General features: G+C 42.0%; 1 protein-coding gene across 3 annotated transcripts in view; it reads right to left on the reverse strand.

The window, feature by feature from the left end:
- Positions 1-489: 489 nt before the first annotated feature.
- The window catches only part of trim2a (tripartite motif containing 2a), a 28,156-nt gene continuing 1,764 nt past the window's right edge, over positions 490-26,881 (reverse strand). Inside the window, exons 1-12 of one of the 3 annotated variants that reach the window (XM_031729788.2) lie at positions 23,582-23,783; positions 14,153-14,331; positions 12,040-12,277; positions 11,112-11,263; positions 10,827-11,007; positions 7,395-8,118; positions 6,312-6,415; positions 6,023-6,190; positions 5,366-5,534; positions 4,369-4,439; positions 3,579-3,719; positions 490-1,896 (exon numbers count right to left, since the gene is read on the reverse strand). In XM_031729788.2, the coding sequence (XP_031585648.1) occupies positions 1,744-1,896; positions 3,579-3,719; positions 4,369-4,439; positions 5,366-5,534; positions 6,023-6,190; positions 6,312-6,415; positions 7,395-8,118; positions 10,827-11,007; positions 11,112-11,263; positions 12,040-12,277; positions 14,153-14,286 (2,235 nt within the window). In that variant the 5' untranslated portion in view covers positions 14,287-14,331; positions 23,582-23,783 and the 3' untranslated portion in view covers positions 490-1,743. Of the gene's footprint in view, positions 1,897-3,578; positions 3,720-4,368; positions 4,440-5,365; positions 5,535-6,022; positions 6,191-6,311; positions 6,416-7,394; positions 8,119-10,826; positions 11,008-11,111; positions 11,264-12,039; positions 12,278-14,152; positions 14,332-16,997; positions 17,179-23,581; positions 23,784-26,881 lie in introns of those variants that run through there. The other 2 variants (XM_039613770.1, XM_039613769.1) reach the window with 2 other exon arrangements.

The raw sequence follows: 26,881 nt of genomic DNA on the forward strand, positions 1-26,881 counted from the left end.
ATAATAATTCCAATATTCTGAATGCATTCAAAATATTTACTGTTAAATTGAAGCACTTCTTTTACACTCCCCTAACTCTCTCCTTCCTGATTTACCAATAAACAAACGAACAGTATTCGGATTATGTACAAGTGCTTATGAAGGCAGCATTGGGGAGGAGCACTGTTTTTTGACTTCCGCTTATGGCTTTATAGCGCCCCCTGCCGTCTGATGAAATAAAAGGCCAAAGCAGACAGCCCTGAGCAACAAAAACCTTCTATGGTCAGAAATATCCACACCCTGGCTTTCCATGGGCGGTTCCTCTAAAAGGGGCGTTTGCTGAGTAGACCTAAAGGCTTTATCTGCAGCCAAAGACTAAAAACTGTTTGGGACCATAAGATTAAAGTGATGTGCAAACATTTTTGAAATTACTAGTGTTATTCTTTATTTAACATATCTATCTAAATTCAGCTTATTGCAGCACATGTATTACACACAAAAGCACTATCATTCATTTCTATGGGCACTTTAATTCCATTTGGCATTACAAATATAAACAGGACATTGGAAAACAAACAATTTACAAGATCGTGTAGAAAATCGATGACCCGATTCTGGATAACAAATAATGACAGTTGTGTGCTTGAAGACAAACAAGAAGAACACAGTGCATTATCACTTAACGTACGCCTTGACTGCCAAACTTTCTATTGCTGATTGTGAAGGTAGACAAATTATGTGTTGTTAAAACACAATCTGTTACTCACTCTATAGATTTAACCTAAGTTATAAGAGCACATGGAGGAGTGAAGGTGATCGCAGTTTTGCACCTCTACTTTCAGCGTGATGAAGAAATCTTTCAATCGGAAACTTAATAGGATGCATCCTGCCGAGTTCATTCCAAGCACTTAGCTTTTCATTCAAATTCTGCAACTCGAGGGGTCTGCACACGATCACAGCAGAAATGTTAAGAGGCATCATACACAGCAGAAGCATATCAGGTGGCTTATGTTTGGTACCCTTAATTCATACAGTCACACTTGTCAGCATACTGGGTTGGTTTTTTTTTTAATATTAAAAGTGATGACACAGCTCACTGAGGAGCTTTCACATTCAAATAGAAGTGAAACAGCGTCTCTGTTTGAAGGTGGTCAGCTGGAAACTGTTTCATACGCACAGTTTAAGGTGTTTGAGTAAGAATCGCATGCACAAAGACGTCTTAATCATGCTCTTAAATACCCTGCTATACCTACAATGGGTGGAACACTTTTATAGTGAAGAGGCAAAATGTAAAAACCCTTGAGAGCATTTAGCAGGAAGCTGCAGTCACTGCTGCTATAGATGGAATTTCATTATTTCTCAGGTGACTAAGGTACCTTTTACTTTAATTATGACTTCACTTAATACAGCCAGTGTTTTGAAAAACAAGTGCAAAAGTATGTATTTATTTTTTTCCAGTTTCAAAGTTCTACCATGTGGACCGCGTTAAAGCCTTTTCAAATACTCCACATTAAGATGGAAGGTGAACGAGGTCTCAAGTGAGCACCAATCAGCAGCAGCCATTCGTGTAGGTCAGAGGTCATCTCGCTTCCCTCGCACCACTAATATAGTCTCTTGTGTTAGTTTGGGGAGGGAGAAAGGTCAAACAGATGGCACAATGACAGCAAGATTCAAGGGTGAACAGGTGAGTGCAAAAACTTCCAGTTGCTCCGCACTACTGCGTGTTTGTACATATGTACACTGTACAGGCTTTGTGTCGAGTGGCTACTGCAGGTAGCGGTAGACTTTGAAGCAGTGGTTGCCAGAATCAGCGACCACAACGTGTCCGTCTGAAGTGAGCGCCAGTCCCTGCGGGCCGTAGAGGGGGTCCGCTGACGTGTTGATGTAAGAGAGGAATGAACCGCTGCCATCAAACACCTAAGAGAGAGAGAGAGAAATATCATCACTGCTGGAAATCAGTGTTTCGTTCATTTGGCTTTTTGTGGAAAGTACAACACACATAGCTATAAAGTTTTAAAAAAATAAATAAATAAAAAAAATGAATGATTTCATGAATATGGATGATGCATAGTGACCAAAATAGTTTTTACGAAGTGACAATTGTTGCCTTCTATTGGTTTAACCCTTCTGAGACCCAAGCTTTTGTATGGGATAGATGTGATGCAAGAGATCTGTGAAATACAAGGTGCAGGAAAGCCAAATGGAAGATCTCCATATGAGGACACAGGGTCTCAGGAGGTTCAAACACATGTATTTTAGACACCAGCGTGCAGTGATCAGGCCTAACATTATGCCTAATATTGTGTCAGTCCCCCTTGTACTGCCAAAACAAGTCTGACCTCCCGAACCGTAGACTCCATTACACCGCTGAAGGTGTGCTGTGGATCCTGGCACCAAGATATGAGCAACAGATCCTGTAAGTCGTGAGGTGAGGCATCGATATATTGGACTTCTTTGCACATCCCACAGATGCTCGATTGAGATCTGGGGTATTTGGAGGTCAAGTGAACACCTTTAAACTCTTCGATGTGCACGTCAAACCATCCCTAAACCATTTTTACTTCGCTGAAAGAGACCGTGAATGCAGTTTCCATGAAAAGGTTTACGTGGTCTGCAACAATGCTTAGGTAGGTTGTACGTGTCAAAGTAATATCCATGTGGATGTCAGGACACAAGGTTTCCCAGCAGAACATTGTCCAGAGCATCACACTGCCTCCCCCAGCTTGAATTCTTCCCACAGTGCAACCTGGTCTAGTTGTTCCTCAGCTAAGTGATCTAAGGAGCTTGGAACGAAAAGTGTCTGGACTTCTTTAAGTTGCTTGAAGACGTTTCCCTTCTCCTCAGGTAAGTGATACGAACCCGGCCATCCACATGATGCAAAAGAACACCTGATTCATCAGACCAGACCATTGCTTCGGGGTCCAGCTCTGATGCTCACATGCCCAGCGTTGGTGTTGGGGGTCAGCATGGGCACCCTGACTGATCTGCAGTTATGCAGCCCCATACACAATAAACTGATGCACAGTGTTTTCTAACACCGTTCTGTCAGAACCAGGGTGAACTTTTTCAGCACTTCAGTAGTTTGCTTGTTGGATCGGACCTCACAGGCCAGCCTTCGCTTCCCACATGCATCAGTGAGCCTTGGCCGCCTATGAGCCTGCCGCTGGTTCACCACTGTTCCCTCCCTGGACCACTTGATGGATACCGACCACTGCAGATGGGGAACACCCCACAAGAGCTGCGGTTTTGGAAACCCAGTCGTCTAGTCATCAAAATTTATCTCCTTATCAAACTCACTTAAATCCTTACACTAGCCCATTTTCCTTCTAACAGATTAACTTTGAGAACACTTCCTCCCTAATATATCCCACTAACAGTTGCCATGATGAAGCGATAATCAGTGTTATTCACTTCACCTGTCAGTGCTCATAATGTTATACCTGATCAGTGTATAAATATACTATTAATGGTGTTTTGGTAACATTTCATTAGCCATTATGAGGCAATATTGTAATGTTGGATGCCACTTGATAAAAAAAAGAAACAGAAGTTTGTATTAACCGAGTCTTCAAGGAGTAGAAATGATTCATTCTGCGTACCTGTATCCTGCTGTTGCCCCAGTCGGCTACTATGATGTTTCCATTGACGTCCACCGCCACTCCTGTGGGGGCGTTGAACTGGCCATTGCCTTCACCATTGGAGCCAAATTTCAGCAAGAATTCTCCTTCTGTGTTGAAAACCTGCATTGTGGTTTTCAAAGAGAAGCAACAGCAGAGAGAGAACACTTCTTTAAAAAAATTAAAATAAATGGGAAAAAAAATGTACTGTTCTATGTAAGTGTAGTTAGTGAAATACACATGTATTACGTCACTTCATCCTCCCTGCAGGGCTGTTCTGAGAAGCTACCAGTGAACATCTGATGACTTCTGCCTCTCGGGGCTAAAGCCAGCTAGTCTGAGGCTTCCGGTGCAACCAGCAGATATCCACATAACAGAACACTGATATCCAGACCAGGACTCACTGCTGTGTGCATCAGGCCTGGTTTACAGTCTGATAAATGCAGTGAGATACATTTAGATAAATAAATAAGAAGCAGATGCTGATGGATTTGAGACCGTATTCTTAGCTGATGGTTTCCTCTTTGCACAGACTGTCTGCTCGGACATGATTGGTCAATACTACACTGACTATAAATGGACTCCGAACTTGTTGGAATGTCATAAAATCCTCGTCCACATGACAAATTTCCCACCTTCGACTGATGAATGTAACAATAGCCTTTTAATATAAATGATGCAAGTACAGAAACACGTTGTAAATTACGTGTTGGTGGCGGCTGCTAAAAACTGTATTCCTGTAACACACAGACTGCTCTGGAAGTTCACTTGCCTTGACTGAGTGGTTGTGGAAATCTGTCACAATGATCTCGTTGTTGTTGTTGACAGCAGCAAAGTGAGGCCCTGGATTAGAGAGAAATTTGAAGAAGATTTCAGATATCATTTGTACGGTTTTGCTTCACTGCGACAAAAACAGCTGAGTTCAGAAAACTCCTACATGACGGATAGAATAGAATTAAACTTTATTGTCATTGCACATGTCACAAGTACATATTTGTGGAGGACATGCAGCTTCAAAAAACAAATTCAGCAACAGACGAAAAAAAAAAAAACATATTTAATGCTTTAATGTTAGAGCATGACCAAAATATTGGTCAATAAAGTTGGATTGGATTGGAAAATATTGATATATCAGTGGGGCACTGGGCCATTTTCTGATATATTGCTATCAACATTTATAATAGCCGTAAATCCAACTTTAAAAAGTAAAGAAGACAGAAGCACCCTTTAATCATGCTTTGAGTGTTGATGTTGCATAGTTTATCCACCAGAGGGCACTCTGCAACTTCCCTGTTACCCACAAGCAACCAGCTGAATAGAGGAGAGTGAGTGTGAACAAGTGATCCACGATTTTTAAAACAATAAAACAAAATTATTTTAAACTGAACTGCCAAATAATCATAGTAACGACTCAAATAACTACACGTAATAAATGTTAGGGAAATCTGTTTATGTTTCACGTGTCAGAAAAGAAAAGCTATCAGACGACATATTAGACAAAATATCGGTATCAGTGTCAGTCTTAAAACTCCTGTATCTGTCACTCAGATTAAATGTATGACAAAAGACAAACATACAACCAACTCATAGCATGATTAACGAGACACTTTCGTTTATAATAATGGACGAATGCGATGGACTAAAGTTGCTTTTTCCATATTAATGACCCTCATGAGGTCAGTGCGGCTCCTCTTCAATCAGCATGCAGGTTGGAGAAAGACTGAATTGTGTTATATTGGAGCAATGCACTGTATTACCATTGAGTGTACCTGCAAACTGCCTGTCACCGTTGCCACGGTTACCAAACTTGGTGACCAGCTTGCCGTTGACCTGGAAGATGAAGACGCAGCAGGACTTGTTGTCGACCACGATGATGTGGCCGTTTCTGTCCACCGACACGCCTTTAGGACCCATCAGCTTCCCCGAGCCGATCTTGTTCTGGAGAGATTTATTTTCATGAAGCCACACGTGAGGAAATGAGTACTTACAATCACAAAAATACAAGTAATGGTCAGTATTACTGTTTACATTAACACATAAAACCCCCAAAGCTGTCTTATATGTGTTTGCACATAACCTGAGAGCACACCCAAAGTCCTATTAGGGTGATCCCACTCAGGAAACCAGTGTTTTTAACCTGAAAATCTGCACTCATTTAACAGAAGATAAGCAGGCTGAAAAGGGGAAGTCAAAACCCGCATGAGTGCATCTCTTAACGCGTGAGAAATTTGCAAATGAGGTGTGAGAAAGTGTAACCAGCTGACTCGAGGTCAAAAATCAGCGTGACCTTCTGCACAGCTGCAGTGGCACTGACATTTATGGCCGGAGCCCACCCGGGAACATGCCGACTATTGCCGTTCTGAGGAAAAATCCACTGAACGACCCAGTCCCACTGACTGCAGAGAAGAGATAAATGACAAACTCACCTTAAACTTGCCCTCGCTCGAAAAGATGCTGACCCATTTGTTGTCGTAGTCTGCGATGATGATGTCGCCGTTGGGGTGCACGGCCACACCTGTCGGCCGCTGCAGCTGACCCGGAGTCCTGCCCCGGATGCCGAAACGACTTCTGAACTGGCCGTCATTGGAGAAAATCTGGATTTGGTTAAAAAAAATGAAATAAAATAAAATACTGCGTTAAATATTAGATTATTATTTTTAGTTTTCATATATTCTCAGAGAAAAGGCGCAGATGCTTCAGGGAATTCGTTCTCACCTGCACACACTGGTTGTTGCTGTCTGCTATCAGCACCTTCCCCTGAGAGGAGGCAGCCACTCCCTGCAGGTTTGTGAACTCCCCTTTGTTTCTTCCCTTTGTGCCTGTGAGACATGAAATATGACCACGTTCACCATGATGATGATCATGACACGTACGTTTTCTACATGTTTAATAAAATCTACTGGTTACATAGTAAAGGTAACCTGATGCTCAATTTTCACTCCAGCAGTAATAAGCTCTCTATTGTGTATGCATTTATACTTCATATAACCGTGAAACAGACGTCTCCAAACCATATTTACTGGTATTATCTTACTTATACTGTTTTTTTTGTCTGTTTTTGGGTAGAAAAAGTAACAATTGCAAATGGACAGGTGTTTATTGAACCTTCTACCATTTTTTTTTATTAAATATTAATTTAATAAAAGTATTAGTTATTATTTTTTGCTACATCTGGGTTTTTGGGGGGGAAATGACAAAAACAATCACACTGATGAAGTAGACGTCTCAAAACCTCACAAAAACTCAAGCATGTGACATGTCAGCGTTAAAATCATATGAATACAAGACTGAAAATCATCATGTTCAAGAAGCCGAATTAATCATAATTATTGAGCTTTTGTCACTTTTTAAATTGCTCGTAAATACTGATTTGTTAATCAGCTATTTAACTGAATTTTCCCTAGTGCACGGATTCCCAAATTGTGGGTCAAGGCCCCCGATAGGCCGTAAAGATACTGCAGGTGGGCCACAATAATAAAAGAAACCCAGCATAATGGGTAATGGCAGGGCTTAGTTGGGGATATTGCTGATTACTCTGACCTAAATTTACCTCTCCTGTATTGAAGCTTGTGTCTCAGTGGCAGGTGGGTCACACATTCGCCTTAACACTTCGAACATGACTGGGCAGCATTAGCAATTTATAGCCAGCAGCCTGTGCCGTTTATGCATTTTGAATAAACTTTATTTTTTTCCACTGACAGGTCCTCACAGTGCAGACTACACTTTACATCCCCCTTTGCGGTTTAAAGAAAGTGCTAAGGTTTGATGTTCAGCCCTCCGGCTGTGAGCCGGTCTTACCGATTCTGAAGATAAGGTCGTCCTCAATGGGATTCTCTTTCCTCCTCCCTGTGCTGTACATACTGGCCGGCCTCTTGATGGCCTTCTGCTTGACGTGTCCGCTGCCTGGAGACTTGAGCCTCTTCTTAACGCCGTCTGAAGTCGGTGACACGTCAATGGATTTGGTGGCTTTTATCTTAAAGGGGCTCCCTTTGATGTGTTGGTCATATAAGCGCAGAGATAAAGTACACGTGCCCTCTTTAGGAGCTGTGAACAGGTACTCATAAGTGCCGTTCTTGTTGTCGAGCACGTCTCTGTCACACTTGCTGCCGTCAGGCGAAAACATTTCAGCGGCGATGACTGCGTTGCCCATCTTGCACAGCTCTCCATCTTTGTCCTTAGTAGTGATGGTGATGGAGGTGGGCACGCCTACCACACAATGCCGCAGCCCTTCGCCTGTCGCCACAGTCTCGGAGGCCACGGCGTTGGTGGTCACAATAGTGCCCAGGTTGTGGATGGACTTTTTTAGTCCTTCCGTTTCCACGAGGAAGTCCAGCTGGTTGTTCTCTCCGGGCTGCAGCGGAAGCTCCTGGCTGGCCAGCTCGACGAGACGCTCGCCCATCTGCTTCTTCACCAGCAGCACCTCGGCCTCGGTGCCCTGGCTCAAGGCCTGCTCCGTGAAGTTGCAGCTACTGGTGATGCCCTCTTGGCCCTGCAGCAGGGTGTCCAGCTGGGCTTGGAGCACCTACACATGGATGCATCAGGGGGCAGCAGAGAGACACTGAGCTTAGATAAAACGTTATGAAGCTTTCAAAATTATTATTTTTCTTGCAGTTATTCTGTTGATTACATTATACTAACAAAAAGAATATTAGCTTTGCCTTTGTGTCCATTTTTAATATCGGATCAGGTTATTAGTACTTGGCAATCCTCAGTTTGGGAGCAAATATATGGTATTAATTAAAAATTACAGGGATGTTAGTTTATTAAGCTGCTAGTAAATCTCAGAGTATAATTCAATAAAAATGTGATTTCTTACATTACCTAATTTTAATTTGTAAATTAGTCACTTTACCATGACCACACTGCTGTTTTTTAATTGCAATCTTCTTTCAGGCACTCTGATAATTAAATATGAGACACAGTAAGGGCTGCTTTGCCTTGTAATGCTGGATATTCAAAGATACGCCTCCCATGTGGAAGCTGCCACAGCTTTTTTCAAACCCACCACAAAAAAAGTAATTAGGACTCAAAAAGCTTACCACCCCTTACTTGTACAGGTGGTAGAAGCAAAGGTGCAGAAAACTGTAGGTATCTGATAACCAGATATAAAACACCTTCATACAGAAATGACCTTTTCACTGCAACTGAACTGCAGATAATGTGATTTCATGCAAATTCATGCAAAACAGAGAAAAAAAAACTAAAGTGTGAGTGTGTCTAAATGCAGGTATTTAAACTGGACTGGTTACCTGGTAACTAAGGATAAGGAACTGATCAAATATCCAGAATTAATTCAATCTTTAAGTCATCGTATTATATCATTCTACAGACGAACCCTTCTGAGCAATAACGCGCTAACATAAGATAAGATAAGATAACCTTTATTAGTCCCACACGTGGGAAATTTGTTTTGTCACAGCAGGAAGCCACATTTAACCGCTAATAACCAGCTTTACTAACTAGTTGCTACTGTCGGTGTTTACTAAGAGCGCTGTGACAAGCTGAACTCGGGGTTTTGCGGCTGACCCTGCTGCTGATGTATTCTTGGAGTTCTCAAGGCGAAAAACAAAAAGTGATTTACTAACATCTTTGACACGCACTTTATTACGCCGATGTTTAACGCCGCAAAACGAAACCAAAAAACAAAAAAGCAGCATACTGAAGCGAACAGACTGCGCATGTGTTTAGAAATCAACGCAACTTCTGTAAATCCCCTGTGAAACCGAGCACACCTGTGAGCGCTGTATGGGGGATTGCGCACACACGTTAAATGAATCTGGCGCTAAAAAAGTGCGACATTACCGCAGGCTACACTCGTTAAAGCACCGAGACAAACTCACCGGCGTGCGGCCGTCATCACACTCCTCGTCTATTCCCAGAGACGCCATAGCGTCCAGTGTTTCACCCACACAGCTCATCCGCGCAGTAAAACTGAGACTCTTTGTAACATTGTAGGACGAGAAATTCACAGTGAAGTGACAAAGTGTTTGCGGCCCGGACTGTAGTCCCTCCCCGCGCGCGGCACGCCCAAATCAAGAGCGCACGCACCGGCTTCATGTAGCAGGAGCAGCAGCACAGCTTCCCCGTGGGCTGCAGTGTTGTGACCGATCATCAGCCACTCAGTTGTAAATCATTAGCTGTGCCCATGTGATGCAGTTCCCTGAGGGAGTCAGCAGGCTTTTAACCCAACCGGCTGATTGGCTCATGGGTCAATGCGGCGCACCAGCCCCCGCTTCGGCACCTCCTTCCTGTGGAGGGCCAGTCTGTGCCATACTGCAAATTAATTTTACTTTCTATCGGATCGATACCAAATACAGGACCAGTCTGGCCGATACCAATACTGATATCGATACTTTTAACTCATTTAGACAGTTTATGCCGGGGGAAGCTGTGTGATGACTTAAAGCATGACTCATCATCATCATCATCATCATTATTATTATTATTATTGTTGTTGTTGTGGTTGTGGTTTCTAAAGCACTTTGGGTCACCTTCTGTTGTTTAAATGTGCTGCATAAACTAAATAAACTCTACATTCAACACAAAAAGCTCATCACATTCAGCCATTTTTTAAAAATACAATTCATCATCTTTAAGGTATATTTTTTCCCCCTTTCCAATAGAATTATCTATTTTAACATAATTAACACAATTATGTGGGCTGAATATATTTTTTTGAATGTTTGTATATAGTCTGGAGGTAATCCGACTGCTGAAGTAACAACTATGATGAACACTTTGGTGTGGCATCAGTCGTGACTGGCACATTACTTTCACCACTACATGATCTGCATGGTTATTCTTTGGCTCACTGAATGGCAGTGACAGTGGGCTATGTCTCCCTTCATTTGCCAACTAAGTCACATGACCGCAGGGCAACAACAAACACGGTGAAGCAAAATGTGCCTGCATGAGAGGAGCGGTGTTTGCGCCGACATGTCTGCTGCCTGATAAACGAGAATAATCTACTGAGTTTACAGCAGAGAAACAAACAGACGCATCAATCCTCTCGTGTCAGTATTGGGCCAGTAAGAATACCAGTGTTGGTATTGATACTATCTATATTTTTTGGATAGCCCTGACCTGTTGAAAAACCCGTGACGGGTGAAAAGATTACTTTAGCCTGTGCTCCAAAATCTCCAGATCAGGCTCATTTAAGTGCTTTACATTTGTCCCATTTGGTTGTTACATTTTGGCCAAAGTCCCAGCTGTGCTTCACTCTGCACTCACCTTCTGCTTGAGGCCATAGTTGACCTCCAGCTCCATGAGTAGAACGCTCTTGCGGACATTGAGGGTCTTCTGCAGCTCATCGAAGGTCGCGTGGATGTCGTCCTCGATGGCGCTCTTCTGATTGGTCAGCTGCTGAAGAATCTCTGACAGCATCTGCAGGGCTGAGTCGATCTCTGGTAACCTGGAGGCAGTCAAGTAAAATGTCAAGGTCGTGTGACAGAGCTGGAAAATCATCACTACAGTGCAATATGACAGTATTTACACAATAATATTGCTGCTGTCTACCTCTTCTTGACAGCATCTAGCTGGTGGTGCAATGAGGCCTTGTGCTGTTCCACTACGTCTTTAAGAGGCACGGTCGGGTGCTCTCCGTGTTCGCCGCTCGTGCACTCCTGACACATGGCTGTCTCACACGGAGGACAGTAAAACTCCATCACCTACAAATCAGGAAAAAGCGGGGATTTGAATTTAAAATAGGCTCTAGTCATAGACCCATTTATCCACATCAACACTAAGGATATGAACCATCTTTCTGATCCTGCATGTTTACACACTCCTTTAATGTCTCCATCTCACATCTGCCAACTCTGCATTTCCAGACTCAGGAGTCCTGTCCTATTTCCTGCTTTTGTTGGGGACACTGCTCTGCTGTGTCACTTTATCAGTCTACTGCACAAACTCTTGCCCATCAATAAATAATGTTCTTTGCTTTAAAATTATCTCAACCTCTTGAATCACGGCACCGTCAGCTGGTTTGATATTCTGCTCCATGCTGAAATACCCAGACAGATGTGAAACAGACTGCTATGAAATTACTGTGTACAGGCATGACAGCCGCTCAGATTATGAAACATAATGACTCGGTGATCTCCTGACTTCACCTTCAGCTCCACTCTGAACATCTATATCCCTAACTAAATGTTAAAGTTGCTAGCGTGGCTGTAAACTACTCTTAAAATCTCAATGTAATAGCAAAACAAAACACAATATGTGTTTGATTGATCTCTCACAAAACTGTCCTAGCTCCACTCTCATTAAGGCCTCCTAAAAGCCAACTTCCTTCTGATTGGCTGCCCCTCGTCTGGCTTCTGCAAACAGAACCTGGTGCTTAGGAGCTTTCTACACCTCCTGGTGGCAATGTATAATGTAATGTAATGTATGCACAAGTTTAAGATGAACTTTGCTGTCAGGTGTCAGTGTGAGGAGCTCTTACGCTGCCTCCATGGTTGGGGCAGGAGAGTAGCTGGCCTGTAGCCACAGTGGTGATGTTGTTGAGAGCGGCGGCCTCTTGGCTGCAGCTGCCCGGCGCCCGCTGCAGCACGTCCATCAGGTTGGTGATGAAGAAGTTATTCTGCAACGCCGCCACACCCTTCTCCGGCAGGATTGAGGTCTGGCGGCACACGGGGCACGACAGTGTGAGGCTGTGGGCCGGGATATAATTCTGCAGGCACCTGCAGGAGGATGACAGGTGTATTAAAAAGGTTCTAGTTTTAAGATGTGGTGCTTTATCGCCTGACATAAAAAAAAAACTCTTAAAGCTTTCATCTAGCAGTCCATTAACAGCTTATTTGTCCTTCAAGTAAAAGAAGAACAGCAGGTCAAAATCCTGTCTTTGAGACCATCTAGTGGTTGGAGCGATTATACTTTGACAATGATTTGCAGCAGCACTTATCAACGACATCTGTGCAATGTAGTGTATTCAAATGCAATGACCGTGCCAAAAAATCCTGTCATTGTGAAGCTTTTAATGTGCGCTTTATGACACTGACGCCATGTCAGAGAAGGTGTTGATTAAGTTGCAGCAGAGTTATAAGAAGCACCCCTAATGTGGCACTGCCATGTTACCCACAGTGTTAGAGGAGATTAAAAAAAAGAAAAAAAGAAAGAAAAATCATTAAGTCATCTGATTCTTAACTATTTATTCATCTCAGGGATTTCCTGGTAGTCACTGGCCAGGAGGCAGGATGCACTGTGAACCAATCACAAACTCAAAAATTAATTAATCACTAAGGAAAATGTGATTGGCATAAAATATGTATATACTGAGATTCCATTAAATGTAGTGTTTTATATTATACTAGTCAAATTACTTAAAGTCAGTATATATATTTATATTTTTAATGCAGTAACACCTGCACTAGTAAACAGGCACAGCTAGAAACTACACAGAGAGGTTAAGTGCTACTCACTGCACTGCCACCATAAAAAAGCCTGCTTCCTGCTCACTACCACAATGAGTATGTAACTTTATCCAAAGTTATATGAAAAATACATTAATAAATAAAGCACAAGAAAAAAACACATGGCAGAGAATACTTTAAAATCCTGCCACGCACACAAAACTAGTCTACAAAAAAAAGAAAAAAAAGCCACAACTACAATTTTTTTTTAACAAATTAGTTTGAAACTGTGTTTGCAGTCAGAAAGACACACATGCAGGCAAACCTTACCAAAAACATGACCTCCTTGGTGAAGGTAATCATCATTGTGTTATACTAAATGTGTTCGCTCACATCCTTCTCCACATCAGTACTTAATAAATTCAGTCCAACAAGAAAATAAACAACAGCACATATATGTATATGAAAAGCACAGCAGCTAAATGCATAAACAATATAGTTTATGCATTTAGCTGCTGTGCTTTTCATTCAGCTCATCTTAATTCTCCTTTATTGAACTACATTCACTGATGTTGTCAATGACATATATGTTGTCCATTGTGCAGCAGTCTTATTTTTACATGAAATAAATAAGCTTGAGGTAAATAAGAAAAAGTGTTTTGTCAAAGCTTGTCTAGCCTCCAACAGACTCTTTGTCGGTTTGCTGAGAACGTAACAAACAGTGGCCCAAAGATGATCATCCAATCACATATAAATATAGTACATGACAGCTCATATCAGCTTTAATATAGTGAAACAAAGGTAAATGGTGGAGCTGAATATTTGAATGTTCATCCCAGCGTCTATGTGTGAAACACAGTAGCTATACCGTACAGAAAGAGTTAGAAACTACTGTATATTGTTCAGTGTAGCTGCACACTGATGCTCCAGAAACAACCAGAGCAAAGAGGCAGGCACACACCGTGAACAGTTTGTCTTTTGTGTCAGAAACAAAGGCTGCTTAACAGCGAGGATGACACCAACACACCAGAGTCAACAGCAGCGATGCAGATCTGTCTCCTAAAATAACGCCAAGTTTACAGCAATGAGATATTCATTTAAAAATCTGTTGTTATTATTATTATTACTGCACCGTTATAGGCTGCATCATGCGTCTGAAATCATAAAACAGTACAACACTTACAGCACTTTGGAAACTCCACTCACCGCTCACAGAAGGTGTGCAGGCAGGGCAGGACTTTGGGGTTCTCGTAGCGGTCCAGACATATGCTGCAGATCAAGAACTGCTTGTCAATTTGGCGGACGACAGGACTGGGGATAGTGGAGCCTTCACTGGCCATCCTAAAGCTCTGGCATAGAAGTCCCTCTTCCTCTTACCCTGCACCCTGCGGAGCGAAACGGAGGGAGAACAAAACCAGTGAGGACGTAAACACAGTGGCATCACGTAGGATCAAACGCACAATGAAGATCTCGTGGTGGCGAGCGGGACTCAGAGATCAGAGTTTGAGGCCGAAGGCAAAGACAAAGTACTTTCTTCCTTCCACAGAGGAAATGCAAAAATACACAAAGAGACATGAATCAGCGCCTGTGACCAGGCAACTGCAAACAGCCACTCAATCAACAGGACATGAAGATAAAGCCATGGGGGGGTTTTTTGTTTTGTTTTTCTTTTTAAATGCACTATTGACTTTACCACACTTTAAATATTTTTAACCATATTTAAAATAAGCAGACCGACAATAACACTGACCTTGTGTGATGAACTGCTGGATTTATGGCAACAGCTAAATGTGTAAAATATATATATATTTATATTTTTTGGCTTTTGATCCTGCAAGTGATGCAATGTTTGCAATTTCACCAAACCATGAGCTGGATAAATATCAAGGCAGAACAGAGCGTGTGCTGTGAGAGCTTAAAGGCAAATCCCGTTCTGCCACGCTGGTACTGGCACAGACGCTGACATTTATACATGTCAGATGCAGTATGTCTGCTCCATAACATAGATTTCTAAAATGTCATTATGAAGATTTTTAATGTGCCTCCACAAAATCACGATCGCGTGCGGCACACATCCTAATTACTCTCACTGAGTTATATGCAGATTTTATATGGGAAAAGACTTCGCTTACATCAGATTAGTGCTCGATATTTGAAGATTACCGGAGTGCTGATATCGTTAAAAATACTCTGATTCAGGGGTGTCAAACATAAGGCCCAGGAACCAAAAACAACCTGGCAAAGTTTCCAATCTGGTCCACTGGACAGCTTTGGAAAATGTGAAGGAAGGCATAGATTTTGGACTTTTTAATGCATTTTTGGGAGTTTTACAGCTTTTCCTTTTGATAAAGTCTTCCCTCATTTCCATTCATAATACACCAAAGTAACAGAAGAAACAATTCAGTGACAGAGCCTGCCACTTTCTTCACTACTATAGAAATTTCTGGGATAATTTTAATACATTAATCTGTTTTATATAGTACTTTTTTTTAAAAGACATTTTCTGTGAAAAAAAGTTCCTCTTTTTTAAATTATAGGTCAGCCTGGGAAGTGAGCTACAAGAAATTTTACAGTTTGCACATTTATTTCTTACATTTTAAGCCCAAAGAGTCACGAAGACAGATTTCTTTCATTTAATAGAGCAGTATTTCTCTGTTATGCACTGTGAAAATTGCACTCCTTTTTGTAATACTAATATATTTCAGTTAAACATCTTTACACTGACAGAAAGTGGAGCTTCACTGGTCTGTCCCACTCAAGACTAATGTGGGCAGTAAGTGGCCCACAGTGTAAAATAAGTTTGTTATCCAAGCTCTAATCAGTGCACGGTGTTAGAAAATAAATGCTCTCTGTAATATAACACATATTTATCCTGTGACCCCTGTGGTGGGTCTCAACCCTTATGTTGGTAACCGCTGCAGTAGAAGGGCAGCACCTGAGCCGGAGATGTGTTTGTCATGAAAAGGCACTTTAAGCACTAAATATTTGATGATGTGAAGTGAAAGCGAGGCACTCTGCGTTCAGCACACATTAGTCAAACTACCAAGACAGCCGAGCAAAACTATTTCCAACTCGGCCCTCTGCTTTAGCCCAAACATCTTCTCCTGGCATCGTTTCGTCCCTGCGATATTCCTGTTACATTATCCGGCAGCTAACTTAGACACGGAAAGTGTGTCAGTGCTTTTATTGTCTCGTCACATTCAAGTTGGCCACAGAAACAGGCCACCTCTGCTGCTGGGAGGAAACCCCCAGGGACTGCACTCCTTTCTACAGTGCACGCTCTTTCTCCTCATCCCATTTCCACTTAATCTCTCTCCCTTAGATACACATCTTCTCTCATATTCCTCTCTGGAAGCAGACGTGGGAGCCTGTAATGCTATAAAGAAGCTCTCAGGCAAACTTCTCAGTGTGCCAGGTGAATGGAAGCAAGCTCAGTGTTACTGCAACTGAAATAAAAACGGCAAGTTATCAACTGGGACTCATCACCAAGCTGATCTGACAGCCCATTCTATCACTAAGAGGATGATCTACAGTAATGTTTAGAACCTAAATGAAAAGACACAAAGAAAATAAAAGCATCTGACAGTATTCCAGCACAGACGTGCACGAACACAAGAGCTCAGATCTCTCTTAATAACTCGCCAGCTCCACAGAGCAGATTAAGCAGATGCTCATAGCATCAAATATGGCACTGCTTATAAAAAAATAAATAAATATGTAAATCCTGCAGAAAGCCACAGCAGGAAAACAGAAGCAGTGCCGCGCTGACGGTGCACAAGGTCGCAGCAGTCCCACGCGCTTCACTCTTACATAATCAGATCCGCACCAGCTGAGCGGAATAATTCCTGCTGGATTGAGCCGTCATCCCACGCACAGAAGAGGGCACACATGACAAAAAGGGGGATTCGTCAAAGCAGGAATTTATACCAAATCAAAGCATCTTCCGTCATAGAAAGACTCATGCACAACAAAAGTGATTCCAGGGCAACAGCAGCTATTCCAGAGAGTTTCCTATAATCATAAGCGGATTATTAATGACATAAAAACTTACAGTGCTGCATTCACGGAACGATCAACAGGCGTCATCCACTCCAGCGCACTTCAAATGAATGAAACACAGACAGTCTTCATCTTCTGAATCCTCCTTCAACTCATACCGGCCCTGACAGGAAATGATGCTTCCCCTCCAGGTTACAACAGAGAGCCAAACACGAGACGCCAGAGTGTGTGTGTGTGTGTGAGAGAGCCAGCCTCCCCGTGTGTTTATGGGCGTGCACACACGTGAGCAAAGTTAAGGAGGGGCAGTTCAGCCGGATTGTATTTCACTTTTCTACATCATGCCCCCCCCCTCCCTCCCTCACTCCCTGCGTTACTTTCTCTCCTCCCATCACTTGCATTCCCTGCTCGGTCTGTCTCATCCATTCATCTCCCTCCTTCCTCTCTGTCTGAAGTAAATCTTGCTTCACTGCAACGCGGCGAGCTAGAGAGCGCAGCATCCGGAGCATGTGAGCGAGCGCTGGCTGACGCCTGGTTACCTAACAAATGGGAAAAAAGGGACAGCACTTAAGGGTCTCCGTCACAGCCAATAGAGATGAAGCCACAGGGATCTTTCTGCGTGCGTGCGAGTGTGCGTGCATGCAGGCTGCTGACTCACTGTACATGCAGAGACTGAAAATGAGCACAAGGAAAAGTCAGACACTGTATATGAAGAGAGGGAGGAGAGATGACAGAGAGTAACCACTGCAGAGAGAAAGGAAGTACGGTGAGAGGTGTGCTTCAAATGTGGCACGAGTCAGAGGTCTTATAAACATATGTAGATTTTCCATCGTCAGCTGGACACCAGGGACACACTGTCTCTCCAGTTTAAGAGACAGAAATAGAGATAGGTGATAAAACACTGAGGTGAAATGCATTTTCTGCCTGTTTTTTCTCACTGCACTACAGCTCTGTCGCAGCTCTTTGGCCACTGCTTTCTGCATACGCAAGAATGGATGACTTAAATGATGACACAAAGCTTTAACCTTCAGACAACCTCAAACACCGACCACTCTGTGGACATCATCTGGGGGGGTTTCCACCAAGAAAACTGGAGGCAATTTGAGTATTTGGTCATTAAGAGGACAGATTTAAAGGCCTAAAGGTGGGTGACTCCAGCGGGTCCATCACTGTACTCTCTGAAAGCTGTTCAGTGGTTAGAGAGCGAGACAGAGAGAAACCACCAGCTTTCCAATTAGTGGATGCCCTGCTCTACCTCCGGTCCATCACAGGACCAACACACAGAGCAAATTTAGAATCACAAATTAATTCATCTATCACTCTTGTCTCTGGACTGTGGGAGGAAGCTGGAGCACCTGCACCGATAGCAGTTATTTTGCTTCCTTGGCACTAACAGTTCTGAGGGCTACTGTGTTGAATATACATGAAAAAAAAACTGGCTGCAAGTATGATGCTACATGATACTTGCAGCCCCCCCCCCCCAGTTCTTAAATTTTCTTATTTCAGTTCCATGTCAAACACAGTCGTGTCGATGGAGTTTTTTCACAGAGCTAAGCATGCCTGGCAGCTCCACAGCTGTTCCAGTGATCTCACCTCAGCCTCTGCCAAACTCAGTGAGCTCAGTCAATCAGAGGAGCGGGACACAGAACAAGAAAACATAATGCAGGAAAGAGAATGAAATACTGTGTGGGTGCACGCGAATGACAACAATCAGTCTCTAAAGCGTCATCTTAGATTCAACACTATGAAGGATAAGGTGGTGTGATGTTATAGGTTCTGTTCTGACTTGCAGCTCAGTGGCACTCGGCCCCAAACCTATTCCTTTATTTCAGCCATTAGATTCATTACTAGTATTTATTCATTATTGATACTGAAGATGATAAAGTTTGTTTTTTCTGTGTTTAATTTTTTACTCTTTGACTGTACTTAGCTGCTGTATGGATTTGTATGTGCTATTAATTTATGCATCTTGCGATTGTACTGCTGTCCTTCTTGGCCAGGACACTGTTGTAAAAGATTTTTAATCTCAAGACTCAAAGATACATTTACTAAATCAGTCTTTGGCCGAATGGACAGTATGCTATATGGCAAATTTTTTTGCTGAATTTGGCATAATTTCTTTTATAGAAAATTTTACAATATTATGACACATATCATTTAAAGAAATCCATGCATATAATAATAAAAAGAGTTCTCCACGATCCTAGTAGTGTTTAAAATCTATTCATCGAGTGGTTATAGAGGCTACCTTCGATTTGGATAATGCAAATCACAGCCAGCAGAACATGCCTTAAATACTTTGCTTTTGCTTCCTTAAAGGCACAGACTGAAATCAAACCTGTCTTTTAAATGTTCAAACTGATGATGTCTTTTTTGATGCTCTTAAATGCTCGACTACATCAATAGTCTTTGTAAACACAGCAGAAAAAGGCAGATATTTTCAGTTATGGTGAGCAGTTTAACAGGTCACATGGTTTACTATTTGCAATAACACATGTAAATCTCTGCAATGATGCCTATAAACACTGTGCAAACTGAAAGACTGCAGCATTACATCGCTAAGATTGAAGGAAGGCAACATCAGGCTTGACTTGAAGCCAACACACAGGAGTAAATATGTCAGATAACCTGTTTTAGCTGCTTTAACGTTCATGCCAACACCATTATCCCTCACAAACAAATAGCAGCAAAGCAACTCAAATTCAATAACATTTCAAACGTCTACAGGAGAGATTAATAAAGAAAATAAAGTTGTAGTTTTGAACCATTTCCACTGACTCACCATGACGAAGTAGAAACACACACTTATGTTTACTGCATTTTACTTTCTAAGCTCCTTTCAGTGTTACCCCGCCGTCTAACCCACAGTTCTTTCCAGAGCACCGACCCGAGCTGTTTCCACCGCTTCTCTCGGTTTCTAAACACACAAAACGCTGCACAGTGACGACACTGCACAGGCTGACTGATCGCTTTCAAATTGTAAACAAGCGTGAAGACAAGAAAGATGGTTCCTCGATTTTCAGTAAGTATGACCACAGTGTTTTTAGTTTGACACACTTCACCTGCCCATTACTGAGCTTTTAATATCATTTTTATGATGGAAAACTCATTAGTTTGTCAGGTCCAAGAGTCCAGTCACAGGTGGGTTCACTGTTGTGTCGGCTGGTTATGAAATCGACTGGGGAAAAAAAAAAGAAAAAAAAAAAGAGTCCACAGAGCTACTTTACTTCTCCTTTAACCAAGTTCAGTAAATTGAAGTAAATTTGGAGTTCAACACTTGTAAAAAGAAGACACATTTTGAAAGAGGTTGTGTGAATTCAAACTTGGTTAATACTCAGTGCGATGTTAGGTGCAAGATAAGCCATAACACAGTCAGCATATCAAGCACATTTCTCTGCATTATGTACAAGTCAGGAAAAAAAGGAAGTGAGTCCAGCTCTGTCTGATGTGGTTCAGAGGTGGGCCTGCTATCGCTTTCCAAGCTTTTATGGTAGATGGTAATCTATAGAGTTGTGCAGGGATTTCACTGAATTCTGGAAATGTTAAATGTGATTTGGGACAGACATCCTCTCTGCTTTTACGATTAGCCTTCCTTTTTGATACAATAAGTTATGCTACAATAAGTCTGGGCTGCTGAGGGCTTCCCATGATGCACTGAGTGTTTCTTCTTCACTCTCTGTGTGTTTATGCACCACTCTAGATTTAATTATTAGTTATTATTAATATCTGGCTCTCTTCCACAGCATGTCTTTGTCCTTTCTTCGTCCCCTCACCTCAACCGGTTGAAGCAGATGGCCTCTCTGAGCCTGGTTCTGCCGAAGATTTCTTCCTGTTAAAAGGGAGTTTTTCCTTCCCACTGTCACCAAAGCGCTTGCTCACAGGGGGTTGCCTAATTGTTGGGGTTTTCTCAGTATTATTGCAGGATCTTTACCTTCAATATAAAGCAGCTTGAGATGACTGTTGTTGTGATTTAATGTAAATTAAATTGAACTGAATTGAATTGAACGGTCATCAGGATTCATTTTGTGGAAAAGCATGAATGTTTCTGTAACTTTTTCCACACATGTCCTGCAGCTGTGAACTTTTCTAGTCATTACCCAGCAACACTACCTAGTACAAAGTCTCTGTGTTGTGATGTGATTTGAAACAGCACTGAAACATGCTGTGTGCTGCATATGAGAAAAGGTTTCTTTGGACAATGATTCTCCTGACTCTGTCTGAAGTTCATGTGTGAAAACAGCTTACGTGTGTGAAGACATCCAGCCACTCAGACCCTATTATATAAAAGTACCAAAACAAAGGTCACTGGTCTTGTTCGAGTTATTTGAAGCAAATGATCTATAGCCTTTTTCATTACAGATCGACTCTGCACGGCTCGACGCGGTTTTTAAGATTTTCCATTAGGTGGTATTATCTGGTCCCAGGTACTTTTTTAGTATTTACTTGGTGGGGATTCCAGGATGCTTCTTCACATCCAACTAGCAGCAGTGATTCCCAGACAGATATGAAATGGTGTTACTCGTCAACTCAGGTGACCATGATGGCTCACATGTGACCTCAGCAGCTATACTTTATGTAAAAAATACCATCGGATTCAATGAGTTGTGGAGGGAAATAAGAAAATAACATTTTCCCATCACTTCAAGTCCTCATATTTTTATGAGCAAAGCCTCCCAGCAAGTATAAAGTGCTTTTATGTTCTCTGTTTTCTCTCAAGTACACTGACGGCATTTTGCCATTAATGTGAAGGACACTGAGTTTATGAGCAAAAATGCACCGTGCTAAAGCTTCACAATTACTGCACAAGCATGACAGTGATGTGCGAGTACAGAAAAGGCTGTCCTTGCTTGTTTGTCTGCCTGCCTGGCTGCCATCCATCCATTCTGGGGACATGTGAGATGACTTCAAATTTCAAACTAGGACAGACATTTAAATGCTGTCTCGTTAAAGTCAAATAAGCACAAAAAAAAAGACCTGGCAGTTTGGACTGACTGCAGAATGACATCATCCCATTTATCATGGCCTGCATGACCATAATGACTACTTATAGTAAAGTGACAAATGGCCTCCCACTTAGCTGCCTGGCAACTGTCTTCATTATGCCTGAAATCACTATGATCACATTCAGGAGCAGACAACATGGACAAAGACTAAGCTGACTGTGCTGCCGATAAAGTTTGGGCTCCACGTGTGATTATTATACCTTATACTGTTTATGTGTTCAACTTTGTTCCCGCTCTTCCACTTATTGTATTTTAAGCCATGTTTGCAAGCAAAGTCTGGAGGCTTACTGCCTGCTCCGTTTCAGAGGAATTTGGGGCTTTCCGTGCTTTTAATGCTGAAAAGGGTGACATAAGCCCCACCCCGAATTATGAAAACTCTCTCATGCTTTCACCCATAATCTAAAGCATCCACTGGGGGCAGGATGATGAGAGATTACAGAGGCAAACGCGCGTCTTCAGGGTGAATGTCCTCTTATCCAGTTCCACATCCACCACCTGAAAATTAAATGTTCAATTTTCAAGGACCACCAAAAAAATTTTAAACCACCAGTGGTTAAAGTTCCTAAACCTTCTGTTTGGGCAGATTAAAGACATTTTTCAGCATTGGGAAAGTGTCATTTGGAGAATTGTGGACTAATCCTTTTGAGAATAAGGTTTAAGTTTGTTTTTTGGCTGATCCAACTTGGATTATTTTAAGAAAACGGAGCTCTGAATAAAGAAGGAAACGCCGTGTCACTGCGTCACTGGGCTGTATATCTGCCAACCATGCACTCTGGGGGCACGAGATAAGACAATGCTCTGTGTCTCAGAGTGTGTGTGCTAACGGCTGACCTGAAAATAAGGCTTACAGATGTGGAAGGGCACGGCCGCTACAAACTGTCCATGCTGCACATCTGTCAGGCAGAGCGCAGTGACGCTTGACTCGATGTGCAGACAAAACAGTCTCCCTCAGTGAATGAGTGACAAGACAAAGGAGAAAGCTGGTTTTTGGTTTGGTTGATCTTTAATCCTCGGAGTTTGTGCTGATCACACTTTGTACTTTCAGTAAAATGCGTTTGTAAATTTGCAAGATATGATTTTTTTGTGAGAATACAAGTTGATATTGTGTAAAGTATAAAAACATGTGGTAGGCCCTTTGTTTCCTTGGCTGTTAGTTACACATCTGAGACCTCTGAGAAAAACTTGGAGTTTCTTGAATAACCTTAACTTTCTCCTCGGCACAGAGCACAACGTAAACATGTCGCACCTGCAGCTTCTAAAGTCAAATGAGCATCAGCCAGTGAGTATCGTAAACAGGAAGCAGCAGGAAACGAACAGATGTGCCATTACAGCACGTCTGCCCAAAGTAAACAACAGGTATTTCTCCACGTGAACACCTGAGACCACAAGACGTGCTGCAGGAACCTGTATTTCTTGTATCAGCAGATTTCCAGTGTAACAGCCTGAAGTTACAGAAGCATCTTTTTAATCATCTCTTTCCTGTTACAGATGCCAGGCAACTTTTCAGTGCTGTGCTCTGGACTGTTCGAACACAGCGCTGTTATAGCTTCTGCCTTTAATTAATCATAAATCTTTCCTTCCTCCTGTTACCCGCTCTTTCCAGCCCTCCTACCCACATTCAAAACATCCCACTTACTTCAACTCCATGGCTGCTCTCCTCTTCTGTTCTCTCTCTTCACTGAGGTGGGAAACAAACGCTGCTCTTCGTCACCTAATTCTCCACATGTATGATATGCTGTATTGTGTCCAGGAGGCAGTGACAAGAAGGCATGTGAGAGGCCTGAGCTGCTACAATAATCCAAACAGACTGACAGGAGGCCAACGGGTGAGCGGAGACGGAGGGGGAGGACGATACAGTGGTGTAGAGGAAAACAACAGACCAATCAGAGGAGCTAGGGAGGCTGAAGAAGGCTGGGCTTAAAGCCTGTGCTGCTCTTTAACCCCCGGTGAGGGCAGAAGCTCAACTAGCATGGAGCAGAGACAGATAAGGAGTGACAGAGGACGGGGCGGCTGACAGAAACAGACACAATCAAATGTGCCAGCAGTGGCCAAAGGATTTCATGATTTTCAGAGTCCAAATGCTGTCCCAGGTGCAAAAGATTATAAGAAAACTCCCTAAATGACACAAAAGTAATAAAAGCTAGTAATTTTTACATTAAGATGTTAGTGTGAAGGCACAGGACACCCATCCAACCTTTTTTATAAGGAGTTTTATCTTGATTTGAGGTGAAGGTGCTACAAGTTGTACTAGAGCTCTGCTTCTCCTCCGATGCAGCTGGTATGACGTCATATTTTTAGTGAATAACTATCAAAGCAAAAATGTCTGCAGAGAGTAGTTTAACTACATAAACTCAGAGTGAAAACATACTGCATGTACATCCAAAGATCGTTGATCCAAAAGTTAAAGAGCAACAGCCAACCAAAGTCATAGTAATTGAAACAAGATGGTCCCAGAAAGCCATAATAACTGTAACAGTCCTCTATGATGACACAGTGCCATCATATGCTGAGCACTACGGTTCAAAGAGCAGAAATGCAGTTATTAATCAGCAGTGCGTTGGTATCTGTTTGCCTCCAGATGAGGCAAAGTTGGAAGATAAGTTCAACATGAAGCAGACTTTATGTGTGCGGTCATTCCTCCAGGGAAAAAGTTCCGCGAACTAAAACCTCCAAAATGACCATGAAATTCATGCTCACGGATGTAAACTTCTGACCACAGCTGTACATATGAGGCTCTAAAATTCCTTTTCAGCTTTCCATTCAGCAGCATGAATCTTAATATGCAGGCTTTTTTAGTATAAACGGCTCAGCTGTGTTTTAGTATAATCTTACTAATTGTTTTTGTTTCACATTTCCAAAAACACGATAATAAAATGAGCATCCTGTTCTGACGCTTGCAGCCAAGAGGCCAGCCTTCCTCTTATTGTTTGCACATCTTTCACGTTTATACCTTGGCAGAGAAACATTAGCTGTTCCACCATAACAAAAAAATCACTCATGATGCGTTATCAGGCTGTATACACCCACACCCACACTTTCCTACAGACAGGAAGACACTCTCACATAACACAGACATGTAGCTCCCCCCAGAGTGGTTCCTATTTCTTGAAAGCTTTAATCTTATTGGCAGGCAAAAACAAATGTTTGTGGTAATTATCCAAATGCATCTGCACCCCCCCCCTTTGACTACCCCCAGACTCCCACTTAAATGGATTACTTAAGCATAGAAAATGACGTTATACAGTAACAGGAGCACTGTGATTCAATCCTCTTCAGCACAGATTTATATCACTGTGTCAAACAGAGTAACAGGAAACCACCAGCTGAATATGTGAAAGAAGAAGAAGAAATGCGATGTAACTACTGTTCTTTGAATCTGTAATGGCTCATTGCATTGCATGCTAAATCTAACAAACTAGTTCCTTGAGACATACTTCAGTATTTTATCCTAAATACTGACTAAATACTGTTTACTCAAACTGAACAAAAAAGAAAAGAAAAGTGAAAGAACAATTTAAGATGATTATTACTTGCTATGAATAACCCATTTTGATTGATTAATGTTTTGTCTACATTGCTCTCCAGAAAGCAGTTGTAAGTTTATTTACCTAATTAGTTTAAGCAGACCATCTCTAAGCTCACGTGTTCATTTTGGTTATTAGGCTGGTTCAGGTTCCTCTTACATTGCAGTCTTAAGATCTCCTCCCTTCCTTTCAACCTCCACTCACATCTTGCGTCAGGTGACCTCAATAGGTCACATGATAGGGTGGGGGGGGGACTGTCCATGACTTGATAAGAAAGACGTATGATGTCATCACTATTGTATCCTATGTATCCTGTATTGTGACTAACAACACCCTTGACCCAAAATATATATGTTTGCAGCCTTAATGCTCATAATGGTATGAATGCCTCTCTGTGCAAATATGTTCAAAGACAGTAAGTAAAAGGTTTTCACATGCACATATAACTACAATATGCATTGCCTTTAACTTGTAGTATTACCTCAGAGGTCCTCATTATTTGGAGATGACCAAAAGATAGTGTTAAGTCTTGCATGCTGGATCAGAAACAGATCAGAAGGATTTTTATGACCGATACAAATACCGATATTTGGTCATTTAAAAATTAAATATGTATTGAATCTGGAGAACCTGTTTATAACACATAAACAGATTCTCCACTCCGCTTGAATCTGCTCGGATTAGCTGTTAGTTGTTGTGTGCGGAAAATTGCAGCGTGCCCCCTGGTGGACACACCATGCAACATCAGCACTAATAATAGGCTCACCAACACACTTCATGTACATAATCTATAATGTGTTTGTTTGCCCTTTCAAAAACGATGTCACTCAGAAGTCCTTCGTTCTCCTGTTGATTTGCAGTCACAGAAATGATTCAGATACACTCAGAGCTACCACCGAGTAAAGAGTGACTAAGCTGGTTGTTGTTCTAGCTTAATCACTTAGCTTTAACCACACAGACTCTGAGCTCTGGCAGAGCTCAGAGAGCTGGGTCCATTGATCCTGAGGGGTGACAATGTCACAGTGCAACAGTGCAGAACAGCAAGCCTTCGGGGGTTTTAGTCACTGTACAAGAAAAACATCAATACTAACACCACCAGCCGACATGTAATGGAAAAATATGTCAGTCGATATCGGGGTTATTTGCTGATTGATACTGTAACAAAGCTACATTTGCCTTAATGAGTATCTATGTTGCAAATGATCTTAAAATTTTCTATATATTTATGGCTAAACAGATGTTTTGTCATGTAACTTGCTATTAGGTGTGTGCTACTTTATTGCTTATTCATAGTTTTTTTTCTAAGTAATTTAATAAGTAATAAATAAGTAATTTCTTTGACATGGATGAGAATGAGGGGTGGATTTGAGGGAAAATAAGTGTTTCGCAACTGCTGACACTACACACTGCGT

Source organism: Oreochromis aureus, linkage group 6, assembly GCF_013358895.1.
Source record: "Oreochromis aureus strain Israel breed Guangdong linkage group 6, ZZ_aureus, whole genome shotgun sequence".
NCBI classification, from domain to species: domain Eukaryota; kingdom Metazoa; phylum Chordata; class Actinopteri; order Cichliformes; family Cichlidae; genus Oreochromis; species Oreochromis aureus.